Below are 21,443 nucleotides of genomic sequence, written 5' to 3'. Positions count from 1 at the left end.
GATGAGATTTTTCACCCTTTGAAACTTTTTATTCTAAAAGTAAAGATGTTAATCAGTATGCCCTGATGAGATTCCAACGGCAGGTAATTATATTTTGTTTTCTTAACCACTTAAAGCATATTCTTTTAATGGGATGATCTCTCTATTTATGAAAATATATTACTATCACTTTCTCCAAATATTTATTTCTGTAATTAACCGTTAAAATCACGTGTAAATGTGTAATTTATAGTATCCATGTAAAACAGTTGGGGTTTTACCCAAAGTCAGGGAAAAAGACAAAACAAAAAGATCTTCAAATATTTTAGTTGGTGTTAGTAATGTCAGAATACGGTTTCATTTCTTGCCTGTTCTTTTTCTTTTACAGAAAAATCTATCATTGCTCAACCAATATTTGTTTTTGAAAAGAGAGAACGAACTTTTAAGGTAAAATCTAGCTACTTTTCTTTGTTTGATTTTTACTTTGACCAAGAAGATTGTATTTCAAGAAGCTAGCTATCCTAAATGATATCGCTGCTGCATGAGTTTATTCTCTTGTTCTTCACTCAGCAGAGTAGTGCCTGCAGAATATTCATATAGTAGGGATTTACTGACCGCTATTTGGTTGAAATGGGAAGCGAGAGGCCTCGTCTTGAAGCTGTGGATAACATGACACTTTTACTAAAATTATGGGTTTTTTGGGGGTGACTTGGAAAGGGGAGAGACTGAAAGAGATTAGGAGGGCTAATGCTCCTCATGGGTCTCCACCACTGACCTAGCCTAAAACTTGGTATGAAATAAGTTCTAAACTGTGATATTTGATTTAAAAGGGATCTTACGGATCCTATCTGCTTTTTCAGCATCACACTAAAATTACCTGCTTTGAAAGACAAACTACAAGATTAGTAGCATTCTCACTTTAGCTTAATCAGTATTTTCTTGTTATTCGTTCTTGCTTATGCAGCTAATTTATACTACTATGCACAAAACTAAAGAAAAACTCAACCCCTAAGCCCTGGTTGAAAAAGCAGATTCCTGCCCCTCCCCCTTCACCCACCCAGGTCAAGTGCTTCAGAATCCTGAGAGTTGGTGTTTCAAAATCTTCGTTTTAAACAGGCTCCCGCAGGGGATTCTGCAGTCACTGAAACATAAAACCACTCTGATAAGACTTTGCTTTTTCTTGAATACTTGCCTGGTGAGTAAAAGTGAGCGACTTTGTCCTGGCCTAGCTAAATAGACCTGGCTTCTGAGAATTCTTTTACAAAGTGACAGGGTGGAAATCTAACATAAAAATAGCAAACACTCAGCTCTCACTGGCAGCTTTGTTTCCTTCCAGAGACCTGCAGAAGACACCCTGTATGAAGCAGCAGAACATGGTAATGATTTACACCCTGTATTTCAAAATCCATCTTTATACAAAGGCAATAAGCAGGCACAAGCATTTTGGCATGTGGCACAGACTACATAAAACTTAATGGTCTTTCTTGTGTTTAAACATGAAAGTAGACTGGCTTTTATTTTGAAAGGTGACATGCATGTCCCTGAGAACACTGATGTTAGCAACTCTAAAATCCCATGATTTTCCACTGCCTGTGTCTCAACCAACCAAAAACATTCTTATACAATCTCGGAATTCGTCTGCAATTTCTTGTTGAAGCCACTTGTTTTTAATTGTTTCATACTAGGATGGTATGCCTATCGGTTTCTAATCACCAAGCTGTTAACTCCAATATTTAAGATTGTGCTTCAGGAGCTAACATGTTATCAAATAGTGATATATAGACAAAAGGAAATTCTATTTATCCTCCCATATCATTGGTTGGGGATAATTTGTTATTGCAAGCAATTTTACTCTTCGCATTGAATTTCTTGCAGAATGTAATGGTTTTTCAAGAAAGCGCGTACGGTCTTCATCTTTTAGTGTGCATACTGCAGATTCTCAGTCCCAAGGAGGTAGGTATAGACTTGATGGCATTGGCTGTTCACTGTTATGTTTAAGTGTGAAATTACTAAGAAGCTTTTCAAATGGATAAGAAAGTCTACTCATTGGACAGTGTTTATAGTACATTGTTATATGAAAACACAATCTATACAATGGATTGTACAGTGAGTCACTATTTAAAAATTCAATGTATCAACATTGGAAAGGACACAGCCCAATGTTAGCAATGGTTATCTTAGGTAATGGGATTATAAGCAATTTGGGCTTTTTCTCTCCCTCTTTATATTTTGCTGTTTCCAAAGTTTCTGCATTAAGTGGGTATTAGCTTTGTAATTAGGGGAAACTGTCACATTCCCCTAAGTAAATATCTACTTAAATAGGTAGATGTCTGCCTTTTAAAAAAGACACTTTATTTTAAGAACTCCATCATATACTGTGTTCTGAGTAAATCACTAACCTGGTTTGCCTCTCTTCTACACGCAAGCTCTCTGGTGATTCCTTTTATAATGGATCATATTGCCTTCTGCCTTGTAATACAGCTATTTATGTGAATGTCTGTCTCCTCCACTGTGAGTTCCTTGAGGTCATCTTCGTGCCTGATAGTGTCTTACACATGGCGAGCACTCAAATATTTATTGAATTGAATGAAAATTAATTTATAATTCTCAGCAGAGGTACACTTTTTTTCTGTTGATAAAAATACAAAACCTTTTCTAAATTACTGATAGAGAGATTTTTCTGAAAGAACAAAAGTCCAAATCAAAAGAAACATAAAAACCCACTTCTTTATTGACTTCAGTTTGCAATCTGCTTTTAGCATCAAGTTTGTCCCAGAAGCGAATGAGATCATCATCCTTCACCGACCTCCCGACCTTCCCCCCTTCTGGGCCAGGTAATAAAGAGCTTATAGAACCTCAAAGCCAGCACTCTGACTTTTCAAAATCCATTCTCATTAATGGTGAGCTTTCTTTCTCAGCTATTATAAAATGTTGACATTTAATGGCAAATAAAATAGAGGCCTTAGCAAAATATGCGTAGAAGAATACCTTATGAATTCCAACTCCACAAATCCAGACAGTATATCTGTTTATTTTTGGTAGAAAGTTTGAACTTGATGATGTTTTTTCAGATTTCATGTTTATGATAGCAAAATGTTATATATGGCAGCCCTATACAATAACTTGCTTTATTTTACTTATTATGGTCCATCTATACGGTTTATAATATATACAGTACTCAAAATATACAACTATGCTTTAGATTCTTATTCCAAAGTTTATATTTTAGATTTGTATTCTCAAGTTTGGAATATGATTCCTTTTGAACTCTTCACTAATTACAACATTACTTCTTTTTTTTTGTTTTTGTGAGGAAGATCAGCCCTGAGCTAACATCCATGCTAATCCTCCTCTTTTTGCTGAGGAAGACCGGCTCTGAGCTAACATCTATTGCCAATCCTCCTCCTTTTTTTTCCCCCCCCAAAGCCCCAGTAGATAGTTGTATGTCATAGCTGCACATCCTTCTAGTTGCTGTATGTGGGACGCGGCCTCAGCATGGCCGGAGCAGCAGTGCGCAGGAGCAGCGGTGCGTAGGTGCGCGCCCGGGTTCCAAACGCGGGCCGCCAGTAGCAGAGCACGCATATTTAACCGCTAAGCCACGGGGCCAGCTCAACATTACTTCTTTTTATTTGAAATTTGTAATGCTTTGCTCAGTGAAACTATTTTATCATAACAAAGTATTTGAAGTGGTTGGAACATTCGCTACATTAACGTTATGATTTGATTTCTTGTGTGTTTTTGTTTCTACTGAACAACCAACTGCCTTTTCTGAGTTAAGCTTACCACTAAGAAATAAAAAATACAAACTATTCACTTCCTTTTTTTTTTTTTGTGAGGAAGATCAGCCCTGAGCTAACATCCATCCCAATCCTCCTCTTTTTGCTGAGGAAGATTGGCCCTGACGCCAACATCCGTGCCCATCTTCTTCTACTCTATATGGGATGCCGCCACAGCATGGCCTGACAAGCGGTGCATTGGTGCACGCCGGGAATCCGAACCCTGGCCGCTGTGGAGCGCCCACACTTAACCGCTACGCCACGGGCCGGCCCCTAGTCACTTCCTTTTAACTGATCCTTCTCTACTTGGGAACCACAGAGTTTTCAAACCAATGAGGTTATATTCTTATTAATAATTGCAAGCATGACTGAGCAACAATATGTCAGACACCTTTCAGATACAAAGGAAATACTTTCTGCCTCAATAGGCCCCATCTAAACCCGGCTGGCAAGTTAAAGATGAGGAATAGGGGTCCTGTTCCTAGAAGATTTGGTTTATTGAATTTGTGTATAAAGCAAAGGGATGGCTTTAAGTTATCTGGATATCTGCTTCAATTCGTTTTTTTTTTTTTTTTTTTTTTGGATCGGACACACATACACCAAAAGAAAGAATGAATAAAGGAACATTGATATCATAACTACCATTCCATTTTATGTTGTGCAGAACGTTGGTGGTGTTGGAATAGAGAAAAATAGTACAATTTTAATATGGCCCATTCATTGTTGATTTTCAATAATAAAGATCACATTAAACCATTTAATTGAACTTTGAGTTAGAGAAGCAATTCTACTCCAACATTTAAAATATGTTATAATATTTTGAAGAAGCGAGTCTTATTCTTTTCTCATCTCTGTTAATCAAATGCTCCAAGGTTGCTGTTTCTGCAATTTACAACTGTAGGGGAGGAAGAGATTTCCTCTGTGCACTCTAGGTCCTTCTGGCTGGGACAAATTAAATTAACATGAGACAGAATAACAGGAGAAAATCAAACAAAGCTTTATAACATGTATCCGTGGGAGAGACCAGGAAAAACTGGGTAACTCAGCCATCTGGCTGAGGTTGTCGTCTTAAATAGCATCTTCGGCTAAAGACAAAGGAGGATGTTGAGGGTAGTGGTTTGAGACTTCAAAGGGGAGGAAGGCAATTCACATGCAGATGGAAAAGCAAATGTTTGGTAAACAGAACTTTGATAAGAATGGGCTTAGCAAGGACGCTCACAGTCTACCTACACCCAGAGTTATCCACGGCAATGGCCCATCCCAGGGACAGGCCTTTTATCTTAAATTCTTTTACGTGGTTAGGGGAAAGGCCAAAGTTTCTTTCAGAGTCTTTTGTTCTTAAAAATAATCAAGCCAAGGCAAAGAGACACTTTTTTGGGGTGGTCAGTTCTGATCCCCCACGCAACCAAGGGGTAATCTCTTTGAAATGTATAGTAATTCTATACTTGGAGCCGCCACCGCAGTCTTACCCCACCAATACACTTCATACAAAAATAACCTACCATAATGGTCATCTGTACTTTTCTCTTCAGATAGCATTGGAGAGAAAGAGAGGCAGAATTTGCTAACAGTTTTACGACATTCCATAAGAAATATATATTTATGCACACAGAGGGTCCATTACTAATTCAGATTTTATAATCTGTAGAATTTCTCTCACTACTCTATTTCGTGATTCTAGAGAAGACTGCCTAATCTGTTAGCAACCTTGTATTTCTGAGAGTAAACAGAATTATGTAGCAAAGCTCTCGTCTTGCCATCAGGCATCTTAAGCAGAACCCGTGCTCTCGTGGGCACTGCCTACTACTCTTAGTGCCAACAGCGACATCTACCGGTGAGTTCAGTACAGTTAAAGCCCAAATCATGTAGAAAACTGACACAGTCTCATAGATTCAAATTTTTCTAAACATTTTTTCTTACAGTGAAGAAAAACAATGTTTTTATGACATCAACTCTTGTGCAAAGGAATATTGATATGAATAGTGTGGAACAAGGTATGTAGCTTCTCTCTTACAAGAACCTCAGAAATTTTACATTTTACCATCTATATTTTAATCTGTGTGAATGTGTGTGTTGGGGGCATGGAGGTAGGGCTGAGTGACAAAACATGAAGAAATATATTTGGTAAGCTGAGTTTTGTGGTCAAAATGCATAGTAATTAGGTAAAAGCTAGGCTGGAAGTAAGTAGTACACATCACTGGCTATTTTGACTGATTAGTTAACATTAACCCCTCATTTAATGATGACTTTAGAAAATAAGCATTAAATTCGTCAAAAATAGAGAGGAAGAAGTATTTCACTAAAGATACATTGACCTTTAATTCTGTTCTTTTAAGGTCCTGTGAAACATTCTGAACATGTTCTAAGACCTGCTATTTTGCAGCCACCTGAAGCTCAAAGGTGTGAAAAAATAAGGAAAACATTTGGACACAATGCCTTGGAATCATGCAAGACTAAAGAAAAAACAAAAAATAAGGTAAGAAAACCTCCTATGGTAGGACTGACCTGAATCCCTCATCCTTCTTTTAGTAGATTGCTGTGGGCCCCATATCCAGAATTAGGGGCTGCCTAAGCTTTGTTCTGTTGCTGAAGCAGCAGCCAGGCTGGAGAAACACCTAGACTAGACAGCAAAAAGCCCTCGGTAACCTTATTAAACTTGTCCTCTTAATTGGAGAGTTGTTCCCAGGAACAAGTCTTGTGGTGTCTCCCAAGTTGTAAAGCTGAGTCCTAAGCAGTGGGAACCCTTGGGGTCTTGTTCCAGTGTACTGATCCCATGTGAGAATAGGGGGAGCAATGAAGTGGCAGGGGCCGGGAGTCAGAAGTCAAAAAAGGGACAGGGATTTTCTGCATCCTCAATCAGTTGACATCCTATTGTGGCTTTGCCAGTTTAGGTCACACCAGGGACCCATCTTCATTGATAAGAGGAACAGGGAACTACCTACGCAGTGTAAGTGGGAGAGCTTGGAAAGCCTCTGGAGACAGATAAAAATTCTCTCTTCCAACTGTTGTAGTGGCTGAATCACTCATCGTGGGCCTTTCTAAGGCGATATTCATTTTGCTCAGGCCCTGCAGATATGGGTTTGGAGCTATTCTGTTGCTATAGTTCTAGCTGTGTCCTCCAGAAGCAGACACTTGAGAGGAATGCAACACAAGATCGGTAGGTTGGAATTTGAGAGTTAATTCCATTGGTCATTTGTTTCCAGCTGAACTATTGAGAGTTGGTCACCTAGTTTTGTTTTGTTTTCCCGTACAAACATAAGGACAGTGACACATGGAAGTGTTAGAAATACCAGTCATTTCATCAATTCAGTGAGAAAAATCCGGATTGGTACTAATCCTGCCTCTGCCACTAACTACATTTGCATTCTTGGACAAAGCACCCAACCTTCTCTTTTTATCAGTGAAGTGAGGGAGTTGAACTTGGTCAGCATTTGCCAACATTTTTTTATTTCCAATTCTTTTTCTTTGTAAGATATGATTTCATGAGACCTATTGTGAATTTTAAAAATCATTTCATCATTTATGCATGGTATATGATGTGATTTTTAAGTAAAACGTTTTAAATTTCAAGTCAGTATTTCATTAAAAGTTTTCATTTAAATATCATAATTGTTACTATATAATACATAAATTGTTACTTTTATCTCTTTAAGAAGTAATGCATATTGTTTAATTTGTTTTAAAGTATGTAATAAAAAAGTATGATGTGTTGACTAATTTCTAAAACGTTATTATATTGCATTTGATTTTGGAACAGCATAAATTATATATTAAAATTTTTATTACATGTTATGATATCAAAAGTAGATGTAAATTTGTTCTTTGGCATGAATTTTTTGAAATTTTGCATTGTATATTTTAAAAATAAAATTTATTAATATATTTCTTGCACTTTCTTCATAAATGATAAAGCATAAGAGAAATTTTCAGGCTATGTGCAAGCATTTCTTCCTGAATAACTTATTAAGGGTGTGAATAAAACTTATTCCTAATTAGTGAAAGGCCTAATTGGATATGCCCTTCATTGAATTTTCTCTGTTTAATGATGATCTTTGAAGATCTAAAGACAACTACTGTGTGAGAATTCTGACAAAATAAATGTAATTTATAGATCTAGTGAAAATTATGTGTAGGTGAATTTTATAGAACCGTTATTTTTATGTTCCTTTTTAACTTGTATATCAAAATCAGAGCAATTTTTATTCATCCTGTCATTAATCAATGGTCAGTTATTGTGTACAATTTAAACAATATATGCCTAACAGAAACTATTTTAAGCAACATAAGAGTAAAAACTACCATTTGGGCTGAGAGATAAATCATCTGAGTGACCGAGTCATGACCACGTACCTTGATCTTTGCTAACCAATGGCACATACTCCATATTTCTCAGCTCTTGAATTCTGTTATAAAGGGAGCAAATCTCAAAATTTATTTTTATTGATTGATATAAAATTAAAGTGGAAACAGACCCCATCTCCGTTTAAAGAAGTGAACTCCGTGCAACAACTTTGCAAATCCCTGGTGGGGGAAGGGAGGTGTCCACAAACATTGTAAACACTAGGTCAGATAATTTATAGGGCTCCTTCCGGTTCTAAAATTGCTCACTCCTTAATTTATACATTAATACAGGTAATGTCCACATGTCTATACACATCAGCCAGAGTAACTAATTGTTTAAGTTACCAGTTGAAAGTTTCTAGATGAAGAAATGAATGGAGTTTCCTCTCACATTGGGTGGCTGTGATGGTGAAGCTCTTAGGGTATTTCTAGGGATTAACTAGTCCTGAAAGATAGATTTACTAATCTACAAATGAGAATTAACTCAATTTGGCTGATAAGGTAAAAAGTAATAAAAGGAGGTAGGATTTCTGAATATTATGACTAAGTGTAGAGTCTCTATGTCAGACAGACCCAGGCTCAAATGTCAGCCTCCTTCCTGGTTGCCCAGACTTGGCCAAGTTATTTAAACTTGTTAGGTCAGTTTACTCATCTATAAAATGTGGATAATAGACTTACAAAGTGTATAGAGTTGTTGTGAGGAGTAAATGAGATAATGTATACGAAATGCTTAGGGCAGTTCTTGAACATAGTAAATTTTCAATACATTTAACTATAATATTGTTTCCTTATCTGGTGCTCCTATAGTAAGTAATTTAAATGAACTTTTTGATGGATTTCTTTTCTTTCAGATTTCTGAGGGGAACTCCTATTTGCTAAGTGAAAATTTGCCAAGTGCCAGAATTTCAGTCCAGCTGTCTCCTAACCAGAATGTTTTAGAAGCTACATCAGTAGGGTATGTTAATGATGAGGAAACAGAGGTGTTGTCTTTTCATTCTTGCTTTCTTTTATCATTATAACCATTTACGGAAAATAATTTTCTGACATTGTACAGATAAATTGCCAAGATTTCTGTTTGAAAGGAGATTCTATAAAGAACACAAGTTTAAAATGCTTTTCAACATATCTCTGGTATTCAAATATGATCATACTAATAATATTGGATTGTCTTCATTGTCTCATTGACTTGGGTGAGAATGTTTCAAATGGTTTGGCTAAACTTTTATTTAGTTAGACTTTAATTATCTGGCTACTAGATTAGCCTTTCCTCCTCTTTCTCTGGAGTTCTTTTTTTCCCTTTTTAAAATTATTTTTGGCATTATTTATTATTTATTGACATAGGTTAGATAGACAACAAAGAAACCAGTATAAATATGCAAAATGAAAATTAATATTTACTAGTGTCACCAGTGATGAAAACCTGTTTGATCCTAGAAAAGATTAAAACTAGCCCTGGACATAACTGGACTCACACTATTAGGGCCCATGCAGGTACCCTAGCACTTACCTATTGTGCATGCTGGGGATTCACTGGGGACCCTGGAGCGTATCTGCCTACAGACAGAAGGCTGCATGTCTTCAAGTTTCTCATCATGCAAAACACTTTTAACATTAAAAAAAATTTTCTGGGAGAAAAAACCAAATTAAGCCAATGCACACTCAAGTATAACTGACAAGATAGATTGGCTTGGCTTAGCCCTGGAGACCTCTGATGGCTAAAAGCATTGGCCTCTGGGGGAAGAACAGAGTGAAGATTAGAGATGGAGAGGCTGTGCCGGAAAAGTAAAATAGCAAGAGCTGGGCAGCCTCCCTGATTGATCACAGAGTCAGTACAGTGATGGGCACAAGACATGTTTGGACTGGTCTCAGCCAGTGCTGCAACACTGTCAAATATTTTGAATATCATCCCTGGAAGTACCTATCTCCATTCTCCTTCAATTCTCATTAACATCACATAAACGAAAGTTAGCAGTAGATGTTTTTATGCTTTACATAAATCTATTCAATCATCTGATTTTTTCACGTGCTAATGTTTAAAATGACTTTATCCATATATTTAAAATAGGAAATGCTTATTTCTTTTCCTTAGATGTCAACCAAAAGAAGATAAGTATTCTTTTAAAAGCTACAGTTCTGATTTCGTTTTTGGAGAAAACATGGTAGAAAGAGTTTTGGTAAGATTTTGGCAAATGTTTCTATTATTATATAGAAAGCTGTCACTTTGAATTCCTGAAGGCAAATTAATTAAAACAATGTTAAATTAGAGCATATTTTTTAACTCCTGGGTTTAAAGGCACGTTTTCTTTCTTTAACTAGAAAGATTCTCCTGGGAAGCAAGTTCTAGTTGTTAGAATAAGAGAATGCACAGAGGAAGGGAACTGTATAATTATAACATTAGTACTGATGAGAAATATTAAATAATTCTCTGACTTGTGTTTAACCAAAGGTACCCGAGGAAATCTCAGGATTATCTGCAATAGTTAGATAAGCTCAACTGGTAATGATATTTTAACATAGCTTTTCAATAGGATTTTTCATAACAGGATGCATTTAAACTCATTTGCAAATTTGTCTCATTAACGCTAATGCTCCCCTTCAAGTTTTACATTAAAAAGCTTTATTATAACTTTTTTTTTGCTAGCTTTAAGAGGAAAATCATAGTACTTTATTTGCCTAGGGGAATATACTTGCCAAGTGGAAACCCCCAGCTATTATTACTGTCATCCTTACTTCATATTGAGCATCATCCCCCATGAGACAGTTGGTGCTCTGCCCTCGATAGGACATGTTTCTAAAACACAGCATAATCTACAGCAGGGAATTATACAGCAAAGTGAAAGCTGTGGAGTACATGCGCCTGTGGTTTCATCGGGTCTATCACATCTTCATACCCCTTCCAGCTTTCACCAAGACCGGAATCTTGGCTGAGATAGGCCAAGGTGGTTAGCATGTCTTAGGGCGATTAGATACATGAAGAATCCCAAGGAGGCTATACAGATTTTAAAACCTGTGTAAGGGCTCAGAATAACAAAAAGACCAACTCAAGAGGCCTGTTTATTTCAAGACTTTTGGGGCTTTTGCAAATCAGTCACTTTTAAGATCTAGCTTATGCTACACTGCCTCAGGCTAAAGCCCAATTCTAAGAGTAGTATCATAGCTTTTTAGCTTAAAGGGCACCCTTCTGTCATTCCCAAGATGAATGATTTGTATTTGCCTCTAGTTAATCTTGTAATCCTGGGCCTTTGTGATTTGGGGGCCAGGATGCCCTCCCGACTTGTTTGATGACCCTGTGCTTTTAGAGTGAGTCATTAAGCTTTCTGTGCCTTAGTATCTATTTTCTTATTTTCTTAAAATGGAAATAATTACACCCATCTCTACTAATTTTAACAGACTATCTTTTGTTTTTTTTTGCATGATATTTTTTTCTTTTTGGTGAGGAAGATCAGCCCTGAGCTAACATCCATGCTAATCCTCCTCTTTTTGCTGAGGAAGACCGGCTCTGAGCTAACATCTATTGCCAATCTTCCACCTTTTTCTCCCCCAAAGCCCCAGTAGATAGTTGTATGTCATAGTTGCACATCCTTCTAGTTGCTGCATGTGGGATGCGGCCTCAGCATGGCGGGAGAAGCGGTGAGTCAGTGCAGCTCCGGATCCGAACTCCGGCTGCCAGTAGCGGAGCATGTGCACTTAACCGCTAAGTCACGGGGCGGCCCTAGCAGACTATGTTAACGTCAAGTTAAATAATGTGAAAGAATCTTGAGATCATATGGGAAAAGATATAAACCTAAGTTGTGAAGTATTGTTCCAATTCTCCCTGTTCTGCAAGGGGCTATATAGTTTCATAAATGGCACAGCAATTAGTCTTTTTTTCACACAGGCGTTGATTACAACAAATGTGTAAAGCCCCAGGTAGGCAGCTTTAAAAGCGATTGTTGGCAAAAAAATGTCTTACAGGCAAAGTTAGGATTCTTCCTATAAAGATGATCTCTGAGACAGCTAGTGAGTTCTCTCTTTAATTTTTTTTAATGAAGTGGGTAGAAAGCGTGGATTTGTGGGAATACTGAAATGCCTTGAAACAGTGACAATAGTTGCAGCTCCTTCTAGGTGTCGGGTTAGTCTGGTGGAACAGCTGCTACCTCCTTTTGGGCCTCTAAACCTTCTCCCATTGTCCCTGGAACTAGATCCCACCTGAAGTAGGCTGGTAGTAACTCGATTATGCTTCCTGAGGATCAGAACCAAGGTCCTCTAATGATAGGGAGGAGTTCCCTGTTCAGCACATAGGAGCCCAAAACAAAAACATAGCAGCTGGGTTTGTTTGCCCTGTTGAGACAGAAGAACAAAAGTATCTTTTGGCTTACTGCAAATATATAGGGATAAAATTAAGTAATACATTTTCTTCCCCCACCTAGGGTACTCAAAAACTCACCCAGCCTCAACTTGAAAATGATTCATACATCACGGAAAAACCATTCAAATCTACTCTAAAATTTCCTATCACCTCTCCAAACTCAAGTAAGAATTATTTCATTTGCAAGGCATTTACTTCAACTATCTTATTTCCTGGTTTTCTATGTCATTTGTTTAATATCTATAAAATACAAAAACAATAGTCCAGAGTTTTACAATTTTTTGGTAAAGGTTAAAGCATATAAACATGGTCACATGATATATAAGCTTTTTGAAAATTTTGACTTAATGATATGGGGAGTCATTAAAGAGATTTACCTGAACTCAGGCAGTTCGATTTTTTAGAAACACTCATTGTTATAAAATGCTATAGAGACCTGTGTGTTAACAGGGGCAACAAAGAACTTGCACAGTAGAGAAAATGGGGCCTTTTATGTGTTTTTTCCCCCTCTATTTTCTCTTAGGAACAGATTTTATTAAAAACATATCCCTAATTGAATCAGCTGCTGCTTTCTCTTCTAAGCCATCACCAAAATGCTTGCTGGAGAAAATTCATGTAATAACAGGGGAGGAAGCAGAACATAACGTGTTAAAGGTCTGTATATCATTTATTGCTCATGAAGACTGAGCTGCTTAAATAAAAATATTAGAGGCTTCCAAAGATGAAACCAATATTTTGTTGAATTCTTGCATGCGTATGTGTGATTTGCAGGAAAATGGGTTGTTGGGTTTACAACCATTCACATTAGTCCCTTAGGAAGAAGACAGCCAAGGACTCTGGCATGCTATATTTTTAACAAGTTGTCTAGGTGATTCTTGTACACAGTAATATTTGAGAACCACTGGTAAGCATTAAATTCTAGGGTACTGTGGTATCACATCTTACTTCTGATGTGTACAAACAGTTCCATGATTTTTCACTTTCAAATAAGTCGTATAGCTCAAATAACACTAAGTTTAATTTAAAAGTTGGTATATTAGATACAGCGCTAAGTGAAACAGTAAGATGCAGAAAGTATGTATGGTATGCTACCATTTATAGGAAAAAATACAGGAACATATATATGTATTGACATGGATACACATAAAAAATATCTCTGGATAAACAAAATACTAGCAAAAAGTGATTTTCTGTTGCAGGGGTTGAAAATTTGCAGGTGGGGAACTAGAGTTGGGGGGTACTTTTCACTTTGTACAACTTTTTACTTTTTGATGTTTTAATTATTTAAAAATTTTATGTTTTTAAAAGTTAAATAAATTTTAAAAGCTGGTATATAAATCATTAACAAAGGTTATACTGATAAAAGACCAAACAAATAAAAGTGTTATAGCATAGGAAAGAATTTACTTCAAAAAAAATTTTCGATATATTTGACATTTTAAAATATTATCCTTTAGATCAACTGCAAGCTTTTTATATTCAACAAAACAGCACAGTCCTGGATTGAAAGGGGCAGAGGAGCTTTGAGACTGAATGACACAGCAAGCAGTGACTGTGGAACATTCCAGTCAAGACTAAGTAAGGCATCATTTTGTAAAGAAAGACACTATTTCTCAGGGTAAAATTTCCAATATAGGTACATATCATTTTCTGGAGATGTGTGTTATAAAATATGCCAATAAATCAGACTGTTGAAAACAATATTGTTTCTAATGTACTATAGGAGCTTCTGTTTAAATAAAGTAGGCTCCGATGTCAGACTACACGGGTTCCAGTTCTGGCTGCACCACTGATGGACTGGTGATCTCAGACAGTTACTTAACCTCTCTCTGTCCTGGTTGCATCAGTTTAAAATGGGGATAACAATAGTCTATGACTTATTGAGTGATTGTGAGAATTCAGTGAGATAATCCATGTAAAGCACCTATGACAGAGCCCAGCACACACCTAAATAGTAATCTTATTATTATTTAAAGGAATTTCATGAAATTATTTTTGAAGTGAAAATGGTTTTTCTAAAAGAGAATATTTGCTCTGTAACTTATCCTTGACATTCTAAATATGGTGTGTGGGTTGGGATGAAGGGTCAGCTTCCAAGGAAATAAAGGTGTGTGGTTATTGAATCCTGCAGGCAGAGTGATGGCTGGAATCTGGAGTCAAACTGAAAGACTCAGGAGGTTGTTGGCATCCAGAAAGACACACTGGGCATTGTTCAGAGGCACAAACTGCAAGTGGGCACAGGCAGAGACCTGGGCGGGATGGATGGGTTTACCGGTCAACGTTCAGCTGTCAAAGCTGTGGAGGAGACCTCAGATAGAATTGGGATCCAGGTATACGGATATTTGTTGAGTTTCGGATAGCAAGCTCAAGAAATGGGTAAGGAATAGAATTTAGGGATAGGAACAGTAACTGTAACTGGCAAACAGGTTTCTAAATAACCCAACCAAGTATTCCCAAGGCATGTGCTAGTTGTTTTCTACTCTGGTTTAATTCCACTCCTTCCACTGCCGGCCAATAAAAGCACAAAACAACTTTTCTTAGTATCATACAGGTAATCCATGTTCATTATAGAGGACGCAAAATATGGATCAACAAAGGGAAAAAAAATTAAAGTCACTCATAGGCCTGTTTTCCTGTGATAGCCTCGGTTAACAGAATATATTCTTCTGGACTTTGTTCTTTATACATAAATGTATACGTATATTGAAAAATTTGTGATTCATGGTATTTATATTGCTTTGTAATTGATTTTTTCTTTTATGTAATATATCATGACCACCTTTCTACATCAATATTTACCTTTCTTCAATAATCTTAATGGGTTCATAATATCTTGAATAGCTGTACCATCATTTATTTAACTAATTCCATTTTTTGAATGTTTAAAGATTTTCAGTTTTCTCCATTGTAAACAATTCTTGGATAAATATTCTTCAGACCACTAGGTCCTCAAAAGAGTTCTAAAATTTCATCCATTTTTTAATATTATAGTAAAAATATGTAACTCCAGCATTTAAGCTAAAAAAGTCTCTAAAATAATAAAGCCCAATTTGAAAACCAAATTATAATCTAGTCAAGTTACAATTTATAGTGAAAATACAGTCTGAAAAACAACTACAAGATTTACTTTGCTTTCAAAAATGGTACATTCCCGGGCCGGCCCCTGTGGCTTAGCAGTTAAGTGCGTGCGCCCTGCTACTGGCGGCCCAGGTTCGGATCCCGGGCGCGCACCGACGTACCACTTCTCTGGCCATGCTAAGGCCGAGTCCCACATACAGCAACTAGAAGGACGTGCAGCTATGACATACTACTATCTACTGGGGCTGTGGCGGAAAAAAATGAGGAGGATTGGCAATAGATGTTAGCGCAGAGCTGGTCTTCCTCAGCAAAAAGAGGAGGATTAGCATGGATGTTAGCTCAGGGCTGATCTTCCTCACAAAAAAAATATAATGGAATAAAATAAAAGGAGAGGTTTCCTTTAAACAAAAAACAGAAAAAACAAAAATGGTACATTCCCCTGGAAGGCTAAGAATCCACTATTCTGTAGTCTAATATATTTACCGTCCTGTTTTAGTTATGCGCAATCAAGGCAGCCTGAGGCTGATTCTCAACAGCAAACTCTGGGCTCAAATGGAGATTCAAAGAGCAAACCACAAAAATTTACGAATAACAGCTACTGATTTAGAAGACTGTAGCATCAAAGTGTTTTTAATTCAGGTAAGTGACAATTTCAGTGATAGAGGATTACCCTACTATATTTACAGATCTCTGCAATTACTAATTTGTTTTTTTTTAATTTTATTATAATAACCTATACCATTGGCAAAAAAATCAGCCATTCAGTATGATTATTTACAGTCTACTATAAGACCTAAATTTTATATGAAATTTAGAGATTAACACCAAAATCTATAGTAATAAATTGGTACCTGTCTCAGGACATTTGTATTGATATATGCTGTCAAATCTCTGCATTTTTCTTTACTGTTGAAATTATGTCAACAATCTTACTGAGTTACCAAAGGGCCTATTGTCAAGATTGGCTCCTAGGAGGCCAGCAGAATCCACAGCCTGATGTTTATACTGCATCCTGAAATTAAGACGGCTTTGGGATCGCTGGAAAGGAACCGGTGAGAAATGGAAAAATACAGGGCTAGCAAATTAAAACAACCCAGTCCAGCAGCAAATTCCAATTCTGGACATGAGTCAGTTTCCAAGGTAACAGGATGGGAGTACAGCTTTAGCTGTTCCCGGCAGCAGGAATGCTTGACCTCAAATACAAGATCCAGGCACTAGAGAGAGAGCTGGTAGGAATCAGGTCAGAAAAATGGCTGAGTTTCCTCTATGAGCAGAGACCCAGAAGACTGGAGGAGACTGAATACCCAAGTGACTCAGGCATAAGGTGACAATACAAGTAAATTGGCTTTCATATAGTAATGGAAAGAAAAGTTGGCAAGTGCCCATTGGTGAAAAACCAAAGGTTTTATTAACTACCAGTAAATGCACTGTTAGGTGTAAGTGATGTTGAGTATTAAGATGTTAGAGTAAAATGATGCCCAAACCCTGTTTACCATTTAGGGAGATAATACTTGATACTCTGCCAGGCCAGATCCCCTTGGCTTTGAGTGGGTAAAGCAGCCTGCCTAAGACTGATACTGAGACTGCTAACTATGACTAGATTCTGCTGCTCGATATCTGACCCACGCTGACTTTTTAAATTGTAGGATACTTTTTAGAGATTAGCAAATGAAATACAATAAAAATTACCCAAATTCCACTCCCAAATGTCACTATTAGCATTTTGGTTTTATACTATATTTTAGTATATATATATGTGTGTGTGTGTGTACATATATATACGTGCCATACTGTACACACTGTATGACCTTCAGGCATGTTATTTAACCTTCCTCAACCTGATTTTACTCATCTGCCAAAGGAAAATAATAATAATATACTTTATAAAGTAGTTGAGAAGATTAGATTGCCAATATTTGATTGTGAAATACACATATATAACCTTCTTTTCACTTATCAATGAAAATGGGTGTTTTTGTCATTAAATAATAAAAAATCTTAATTCTTAAAAAAATCTTTTAATAGGTGAAAATAATTCTATTCTATCAAGTACCATAATTTATTCCATCAATCTCACTTTGTTAAATATGTACTTTACTGTGTTCATTATTATAAATTCTGTAGGGAAGCTAAAAGGAATTCCCTCTGTATATACATGTTAATTTTCTTGCAGAAAGGTCTTGACTTGTCTTGACAAATTTCTCTTCAGATAGACTGAACCAATTTTCATTCTCACCAGCATTTTCCTTTGGTAATTCCTGGGAATTACAATGTTTTTAAGCACTGCAAGTTTGTTATTCAGAAAATATATCGTGATTTTATTTTTAACTTCTTGTTCTGAATTTCTTGAATGAAAACATCTGAATGAATTTGTCAAAAGGAAATCTACTGACTAGTGAAAGGCATATTTAAAATTTAATGTAAGAAAGTCAAGGTAGTTGAATAATATTCATATTTCAATCACAAATACTCTTTCAAATTTATTAACTTACTAAAAAAATTGCACCTTTGCACATAACATAAAAAATTAAATTAGTCAAGAGTCAACAAATATTTACTCAACACCTACTATGTAATATCTAACACAATATGAGAAACAAAAATATTTTATTTAACTTATAGTTACTTTTCCCCCAAAAGTAATTAAGGCAACTCAAGAACATGCAAATGAAAAAATATAATTTAAGCCCCTTCTCCCAAAAAGTTGGCATGCAGTTAGTTGAACTCAGTTCTTGGCTTTGAAACATTTGATAGCTCTCCGGAGGATCAGCAAAAAGAAAAATTTTTCCAGATTTTCTTTGAAATTGTGAAAAGATACAAATATGTAAACTACTGCCATGTTACCTTAAAGAACACAGACTTTGATGACAGAAACCCTGGGATTCAGGTTCCAGTCAGTTTGCCAACCTCCTATGTAAACTCAGACAAGTCATTGTACCTTTCTGAGTGATAATTTCCTCATCTGTAAAGGGAAACAAGTGTATGCTGAATAGCTGTGCTATGTGCTTTTGCTAACATAAATGCAATAAATAATTAACCTTGGTTTTATTTTAACAACTTAATTTTTAAAAAGAATATAATAACAGTAAATGTTGTACCAATGTAATTGTTGCCATCAGTTTTTACATTAATAGCAATCATAAAAATAGAAAAGTATTGAAAGCAAGGACTTCTGATGTGTTTAGGTATGTCACAGACTGCTCAAATGAACTCTGCTATTCCACAGAGCTATGCAGCTTGCAGGGGATGTCTAAGTAAAGTGATGTAAGGGAAATGGAACTCCTTGCTCCCTTTAACCCTACAATTGTCTACAATAGTGGAGGAAGGATGGTCTTCAACTTGAATTCGAATAGAAATTTTAAATCACATTTCATTTAATCAGAAAATTTCATTTTCTCAGTTTAAAATGCACAAATTGAGCCACTTATAAAATTATCCACTTTAGGATTCAATTTGGTTCAAGAGGAATTGGCTCTTTACCCTTTAGTTTTTAGGGTTATTTACATTCTAGATTTATGATACATAATTCCTTCCTTATTAATAGTGAAAGATTACAAATCTGTAAAATGTGGCTATTATTAAGTTAGTTATATTGTTAACTTAATTTTCCTCATGCAGGCCAGTGCCAAAGACACAGGATATCTGTATGCAGCAATACATCATCGTCTTGTTGCACTTCGAAGCTTCGAGAAGCAGAAAGATGTAAATCAAGCTGAAAGCCAGTCAGAAACGGTCTTCCAACAATTAAACTGTGATAGCTGTGATGAGGATGAGGATGATTTCATCCAAGTCACCAAAAATAGATCAGGTAAATAACTTTTCTTTTGTTAGGTCAGAGGTTTAAGAAAGAAATCTTACACACAATCCTAATACATGAAATAGATTTTTAAAAAATGGTTTTTTAAACCTGTTTAAAGTGGGTAGGGTGTTAGAGCCCTAGCTGTTCTGATTTGAGGAGTGGGGCTGAAAATCACTGTCTAATATATGTGGCCTTCATTAGGATTTTACCAAAAGTCAGCCTCACCGTAATGCCTGCATATCATTTGCATATAAATTGCACAAAAGACCATATTTACAATTTAAAGTATTACATTGCTACCCTGAAACAACCATTTATTCATATTTCTCTTCACTTGTTCTCATTCTCCTATTATTGGCTATAATAGGAGAAATTGTAAATATTTGTAATAGAGCCACAGGCAAATCTGGCTTGAAACTTTGAAAATCCTGTTTTTTCCCTTTTGGAATCTGACTGCTTTATTTTCCAGGACTTTCTTTGCCTGCGGCAAAATGTACTATTTCTTTTATTGTATCAGGATTGATGAATTGAGCAAGGTTGAAGTGGGACAAGCAGTAAACAGATTTTTTAGGCTTCAGTGCTTGTCCTGATGAGGGGATTTAAAATTAAAGTTCATCATTATTTTTAAAGAAAAACATTGTCAAGGAAATAATAAGCCCAGCTTTGTTATATAGATGTAGCTGTTCTAATAAAGTCCTCCAGGTATTTTCAGAAATAGTTTCATTTAGCCTTGAATTCTGCTCTACAGAACACTGAGTGATATGCTTACAAAGATAATGTGTTAGCAAACCATTTTCCAACTTTTAATCATTTTGAGTCTTAAAGCTATTTTAAACATACATAATTTAAGAATCTATCAAAGAACATGTGCAGAACTTGATGAAATATCTTCCTTTGCTTAATACTAAAAATGTAATCAAGAAGAAAAATGCACACAACATGCAGATTGGGATCACAGACTGCTTGACTCAGTGAGCCAGAGAACTACGTCAATATGATTTTTCCTGTTACTATTAAACAAATGGTTTATTATTTCTTGAAATATAAGAAATATCTAAATAAGATTATCTTTTATATTATTACACTGTTTATATCATCAACAATAAAATGGGGTATATTAGAAAATGAGTTGCTATCCATTAAAAATGTTAACTTGCAGTGAGGATTAAATGGTAAAATTCTTTCATCAACAAATGATATATGTTTATGAATAGAATCTATATTCTATTATATTCTATTTTAGGAAAGGAGTGATATGCAACTATCTTCATACAAAATGAGAAACAATGGAAATAATGCAAAGTAAATGCCAGTCATATGAACCCTCCTTTCCCTGCTATTTTTTCCCCTTTCAGTTAGTACCTTCTCCAAGCGGTGTTGCATACAAATGCTAAAATGTTATGGAAGCAAGAAAAAGTCTAATTTTTTAAACTTTGTTGCCCGTGAATTAAGGAAGGCTTTAATTATCTGAAAATGTCATGTTTAAAATTAGCAACATTTTCAAATGTCACTTATTAAAATATAGATTCTATATATTTAATTTCCTCACTAGGAAGCATATTCATGGGTATTCATGTTCAGTTGTATTCAATATTACATCTAATCTGAATATAATATTGTTTTATAAATTATTTTAAATTTATATCAGATTCTTCTAGGTGGACCCACAGACAGTCGGTTGCCTGTTCATGAGCGCTACCCACTATAAACATGACAACATCTACAGAAAGACCACCTTACTGAGAAAACTAAACCATCCCAACTAAATGAGAGGATCCTATTCATTCCTTGAAGAGTTTTTATAGACAAGTTCAAGAAATATAATTTGTTGCAATTAAAATTTTTCTCTTATGTAGTCTAATAATTCTGAGGCTTTACATTTTGATTATTGTAGAGAAAATGACAGAATTTAGGAAATACATAGACTCCAGAAGTTCAAAATTTATCATTTTTGAAGAAGTTAATTTAGAATAGGATTTGATAACTAATTTGGACTATTCATCACATTGATGGATACAATAGTTAAAATTATAAATTGCTGGATTTGATAAATGTCTAACTAAAATATTTATTTTTTCAATCATACATTGGCCATAAAACAAATTTTACAAAATTTCCAGAG

The 21,443-nt window shown here is 35.8% G+C and overlaps 1 protein-coding gene across 5 annotated transcripts in view; it reads left to right on the top strand.

Moving 5' to 3' along the window:
- Positions 1-21,343, top strand: part of RANBP3L (RAN binding protein 3 like) — a 47,479-nt gene extending 26,136 nt beyond the window's left edge. Inside the window, exons 2-15 of one of the 5 annotated variants that reach the window (XM_087443035.1) lie at positions 368-426; positions 1,316-1,355; positions 1,915-1,932; positions 2,739-2,813; positions 5,678-5,749; positions 6,092-6,231; positions 8,948-9,051; positions 10,186-10,270; positions 12,506-12,608; positions 12,968-13,098; positions 13,902-14,022; positions 16,019-16,161; positions 19,141-19,330; positions 20,970-21,343. In XM_087443035.1, the coding sequence (XP_087299161.1) occupies positions 368-426; positions 1,316-1,355; positions 1,915-1,932; positions 2,739-2,813; positions 5,678-5,749; positions 6,092-6,231; positions 8,948-9,051; positions 10,186-10,270; positions 12,506-12,608; positions 12,968-13,098; positions 13,902-14,022; positions 16,019-16,161; positions 19,141-19,330; positions 20,970-21,013 (1,325 nt within the window). In that variant the 3' untranslated portion in view covers positions 21,014-21,343. Of the gene's footprint in view, positions 1-367; positions 427-1,315; positions 1,356-1,854; positions 1,933-2,738; positions 2,814-5,677; positions 5,750-6,091; positions 6,232-8,947; positions 9,052-10,185; positions 10,271-12,505; positions 12,609-12,967; positions 13,099-13,901; positions 14,023-16,018; positions 16,162-19,140; positions 19,331-20,969 lie in introns of all 5 variants that reach the window. The other 4 variants (XM_004422740.3, XM_087443037.1, XM_087443034.1 and 1 more) reach the window with 4 other exon arrangements.
- The last annotated feature ends 100 nt before the right edge of the window (positions 21,344-21,443 follow it).

The sequence above is a fragment of the Ceratotherium simum genome, chromosome 18 (assembly GCF_057802395.1).
Source record: "Ceratotherium simum simum isolate JZ-2026a chromosome 18, ASM5780239v1, whole genome shotgun sequence".
Taxonomy (NCBI): Eukaryota; Metazoa; Chordata; class Mammalia; order Perissodactyla; family Rhinocerotidae; genus Ceratotherium; species Ceratotherium simum.
The sequence above is the reverse complement of the archived record's forward strand: the minus strand, read 5'-3'. Positions and strand labels throughout refer to the sequence as shown.